The sequence below is a fragment of the Nicotiana attenuata genome, unplaced genomic scaffold, assembly GCF_001879085.1.
Source record: "Nicotiana attenuata strain UT unplaced genomic scaffold, NIATTr2, whole genome shotgun sequence".
Lineage (NCBI taxonomy): Eukaryota > Viridiplantae > Streptophyta > Magnoliopsida > Solanales > Solanaceae > Nicotiana > Nicotiana attenuata.
The window spans coordinates 961-6,296 of NW_017686549.1; the positions used below are offsets into that span (position 1 = coordinate 961).

General features: G+C 34.1%; 1 protein-coding gene across 4 annotated transcripts; it reads right to left on the reverse strand.

The window, feature by feature from the left end:
- Nucleotides 1-458: 458 nt before the first annotated feature.
- On the reverse strand, nucleotides 459-4,967 carry LOC109222226. Of its 4 annotated transcripts, none has more exons than XM_019386601.1 (5): nucleotides 2,117-4,967; nucleotides 1,968-2,039; nucleotides 1,536-1,864; nucleotides 678-725; nucleotides 459-583 (listed from the first exon to the last, which is right to left on the reverse strand). In XM_019386601.1, exon 1 carries the CDS (start codon nucleotides 3,722-3,724, stop codon nucleotides 2,630-2,632), a length of 1,095 nt encoding a protein of 364 aa, XP_019242146.1. In that variant the 5' UTR covers nucleotides 3,725-4,967; the 3' UTR covers nucleotides 459-583; nucleotides 678-725; nucleotides 1,536-1,864; nucleotides 1,968-2,039; nucleotides 2,117-2,629. The 4 variants fall into 4 exon arrangements, with proteins under 4 accessions (XP_019242146.1, XP_019242143.1, XP_019242145.1 ...); XM_019386598.1 differs by having other exon boundaries at nucleotides 1,941-2,039; XM_019386600.1 differs by lacking the exon at nucleotides 1,968-2,039.
- Between the last annotated feature and the right edge of the window lie 369 nt (nucleotides 4,968-5,336).

Here is a 5,336-nt window from a genome sequence, read left to right on the forward strand (position 1 = left end):
CAAAGCTGGTCGCTATAGTCTTTACCCGGAATATTTGGTCCTTTACCTTAGAGACCAAAGTTGGTCGCTAATTAGCGACCAACTTTGGTCCCTAAAATAAAGGGACCAGCTATATTGCGACCAGGCATGTTTGGTCGCTTTTTGGTCGCTTTTAGGCTTATAAGCGACCAACTTTGGTCGCTTTTTGTGGTCGCTTTTTACCGGACTTCTAGTAGTGCTAGTCTTAAATAATATTTTAAGGACAATCACTCTGGTCCATAAAAACAATACTGCTGGTCCTTAAAGTTTGTATCGATAAATCTCAATACTAATCAAATGCTATAAAAATCATTGGCACAAAAAATAATATAAAAGATAAATCTTTCTATTACAAAAATTGAGTAACTTCTTGTCAATGCCAAGATATATATATATATATATCCATGATGTAAGTTACAATAACGTCTACAAAATCCCATAGCAAAAACACATAATTAATATCCCTAGATTAGAAATATAATACTATTTTTTGCAATAATATCCTAGCAAAACGATAGTCATCTTCTAAGCTGCATCTTGACTTGTAAGTTATACTCTCAAAAACCTGAAAAAGGAATGCAAACAATTATTGTTAAAAAATAAATTAAAAGAAATCAAAAAATCAATTAATTTACTGGGATAATTATTTAACCTCTTACCTGAATAAGTGCCCAAATTACAAACATAAACCATCATTGTAAAATAGGCTGCATAAACATAAGTGGGTTAGAAATAATATGTTTTGGATAATAAGAACAATAACTCTAGTTTTCCTAAGCCTTTATTTGTCTGATTGCTTATCAGTCTACTGAACTTGTTTAACTGATTAACACAGTGATATGTGTTATAGCGTAGTATGAATCTTGTCTAAATCTGCATTCTGTTCAGTTAACTATGTAACCATAAGCAAACATTTATGAAGGAAAACTGCAGTCCCTAAAATAGCTTTATGAAACTCATTAACGCGACATATGTATGACAACAATATAAAACTATTGCTAAACTCATGCAACTGGAAGTCAGTAGAATGAGTGCCTATTCCAATATTCAAAAGATTTTAAGGCTAAATTTGATTAAAAATTAGTACATCACTCAGCCAGAAGACAAAAAGAAGCAAACGATTACATCCTTCTTCCTAATAAATCCAGAAAATGCATATATTGATGAAGGAACATGTAGGAAAGCAGCATATGCTCAGACTTTGGCACCACCCATAAAACACCACAAATGTTTAGAAACAGATTCCAAATTTGCCACTAGTTCTTAAAGCTATTTATATATTTAGATGAATTTTCTTATGTGCAGACAAGTTGTATTTTAATTTTAAAAAGCTGCACTTTTAAAGTTCAGAAAAGGTCCCAAGAATCCATCACAAAGCATGTCGACTTTGATATTCAAGGAAAATTACTGCAACTAGAAAGGTGTCAAATGCGACAATAGATGGGAACATGTAGAAAAGCAGCAAATGCACAATCATCAACAAAATGAACCAATATTCCGAGTAAGTTGTTACTAACTTGGTATGTTAATCAGATGATCATTCTCCTGAAACGGTCGATGTCGGAGGCTGGACATTGGAGTGTTGAGCCAATACTAGTTTCTTCAAATCTTTCATCTCACTTTCTAATGTAGACACACGATCCTTCAAAGATTTGTTTTCTTCTCGAGTCGAACGTAACTCAGATATTAGTTCAGCCTTTGAAGAAGCGCCACCTTTCAGATCTTTTGCTTTTACTCCACCTCCATAACCAAATATATGGCTGCGAGTTTGAGGTCCAAAGCATTTTTCTACAATCTCTATGCTTGGAAGAGACGGTTCAGACATCACCAATTCTCGGATTTGAGCCTGAAAAGTATATAAAGAGTTTGTCAGAACACATGCTAACTAAAAGTAAGGTAGATGTTCAATTAACCAAATGCACATGTTTCTCAATTGTTTCAAAATCAACAAGTGTGTTATTCTTCTTGCGAGTCTCAAAGAAAATAGTTGCCAAATCTGGTGGGTTGCCATCTTTTCCTCCCTTTCACATCAAAGTAAACCATGTCAAATAGTGTATGTAAATATTCAAAGAAAAGAATTGAGATTTTATGATAGTACCTTTTGATAAATAATTTCTCTAATTGGCTTGCTACCAATATGATGAAGCATCTTTAGCTTAGCTCTATTTGCTGCGTTCCTATGGCTTCTCGCCTATATTAAAGTAACAATATTAGATTGAAATGTTATAAATAGATTGAACACAAGGTCATACATTCATTTGCAAGGTACCCCTCTGCGATAGAGCCTTCTGGACAAGCCCTATTACCAATAAGAGATTTTAAAAAATATAACCATCGCTCTATAGGATACATCCACCGATATTGAATAGGTCCAGCAAGCATAGCTTCATTAGCCAAATGAATAGGCAAGTGTACCATGACATCAAAAAATGAAGGAGGGAAGACTTTTTCTAACTTGCAAAGAGTTATAGGAATCTGAGCTGCAATTCGTTCCAAGTCATCCATCCTTAACACCTTAGCTCCAAGCATATTGAAAAAATAAAGACAACTCAATAAGTGGTTCACATACATCTTTGGACAACATACCACGTAGTGCAAGAGGGAGTAAATGTTACAAAAGAACATGGCAATCATGACTCTTTAAGCCAGAAATCTTGTGTTCTTTCAAGTTCACACATTGAGAAATATTAGATGAAAATCCATCTGAAACCTTTAAATTCTTTAAAAAGAGGCATAACTTGTGCTTTTCTTGGGGAGATAATGTATAACTTGCAGTTGGAACTTCGTACTTTTCTCCCTTTTTGATGGGGTGCAGTTCCCGCCAAATGTTCATTTCTTGCAAATCTAGCCGAGCATTAATGGTGTCCTTGGTCTTTCCTTTGGCATTCATGATCGTCCCCAAAATATTATCACATATATTTTTCTCAATATGCATAACGTCCAAATTATGCCGCAACAACAAAGATTTCCAGTAGGGAAGTTCAAAAAAAATACTTCTCTTATTCCAATTATCCTTTCGATTCTCATGTGATATTTTGATCTTTTTCTTTGGATCCTTCGTTAGATGTAGCCCTTCAAGATCCCGCACTTGATTAAGTATTTCAATACCAGAACGTATTTTTGGTGGGAGTCGTCGCTCTTTTGTGCCATCAAATGACTCCTTATCATTCCTCCATCTGTGATTAAGAGGAAGATATCGTCGATGACCCATAAAATAATGTTTCTTACTATTAGTCAATCTAATTGAGAAAGTATCTTTATTGCAACATGGGCCTGCCAATTTTTCTTTTGTACTCCATCCAGATAAATTTCCATATGCTGAAAAGTCATTAATGGTCCATAACAAAGAAGCATGCAACTTAAAATTCTGTCTAGTAGATACATCAAAGGTCTCAACACCAATTTCCCATAACTCATTTAGTTCCTCTATCAAAGGTTGAAGATATATGTCAATTGCATCTCCTGGACTATCTGGACCAGGAATAAGCATTGACATAATAAAATTTTCTTGTTTCATATACAACCAAGGTGGTAAATTATAAGGAATAAGTACCACCGGCCAAATGCTATATGAGGTTTTTGAATTGCGAAATGGCTGAAATCCATCACTAGCAAGTCCAAGTCGAACATTACGAGGCTCGGCCACAAATGAGGGATGAAGTTCATCAAATGATTTCCAAGCCGTTAAATCAGCTGGGTGCCTCATTATTCTATCATCAACTCTTTAATCATGATGCCATGTCATTAGAGAAGATGTCTTTGTAGACATAAACAACCTTTGAACTCTAGGCTTTAATGGAAAATAGCACAAAGTCTTAGCTGCTATCTTTTTGTCTTTTTTATTCTTTGCTTCCCCGCTATGTTTGTTTATTTTCCATCTGGATGCACCATAAATTTTACAAGAATCAAGTAAATTATCCTCCTTCCAGTATAACATGCAATCATTTATACAAGCATCAATCTTATAGTAGGAAAGCCCAAGATTCCGAATTACTTTCTTTGCCTCATAATATGAATTTGGCAAATCCGCTTCATCGGGCAACAACTCATCCTTTAACATTTTTAATAGCATTGTAAATGACTCATTGCTCTAGCGATCCATACTTTTTATATGAAGCAATTTAATCAAAGTGGAAAGCTTTGAAATTTTTGAGTTTTGGTATAGTGGCTTCTCAAAATCCCTCAATAGACTGTAAAATCTTTTGGCTTCAACATTCGGTTCCTCTTGAAGTAAATCATCACAACCAATATCTGCAGTGCTTCTATCATGATTAGGATATAGATCTCTCAAAATTTCTTCTATTTCATCCTCACTCTCGTATTCTTCTGCTTCATTATCATCTTCATCTTCATCTTCAAGTTCCGACTGTGGCTCACCTAAAACTTCTCCATGGTGATACCAAAAAGTATAATTCTTTATTATTCCATATACTTTCAAATGTGACTTGACTATCTCGCGTGTTCCTAATGTTGTGTTACAACATTTGACACAGGGACATCATATTTCATACGACTCTCCTGTTCTTCTAAAAGCATAATCTAAAAACTTCTGCACCCCAATTAAATAGGCTTCATCGAGCCGATTATCAACAAGCTGCATCCATTCTTACTTGATGCCATAACCTTAAAGAGTATAGAAATATTAGATGAAGAAAATTATTTAGAATAACAAAATACATTGATGCACACAACCTTTTATTAACTTGCAAACTCTTTTAGTGATCAATACTTCCTAAGATATCACAAGATGAGATAAACTATAAATTGAAAGTCAAAACAGATAATATACTCGGCCAATAAATACATGATGTGTCTTTGCGACAATAACCTGACGAATCATGGTTATCTTGTAAACTGTCCTTCTAGAAAAGTCTAACAGTAACTCTCTTATAGTTTTTTTTAAAGAAAACACAAAAATAGCAACAAATTTAATGGTAAAATCTTGCGCAGATTCAGTTTTCCTTTTTGATTCATCTATTGACAAAAATACCAGAGTGCATAGATATGTGTCATATGTGTGTTTATGTAATGCAGAAAGAGACATTCATAATTTCGCGACATTCATTACTTTTGCTATTTATCGCTACTGCTTAACATATGTTCGTATTGGGAAATGGTAACTCAATATGATAAAGGTAGAGAAGCATATCTAAATAAAATCCCACAATATACCCACGACAATTTCATAGCCCTTCAAGAAAGTTCACAAAACTCTTGTTTAACCCTAATAGACAAAACCCTCAATAAATTCACAAAGACTTCAGTTTAACACACAACAAAAATTAATAATTTCAAAAGAAAAAAAAGAAAAAGAAAAC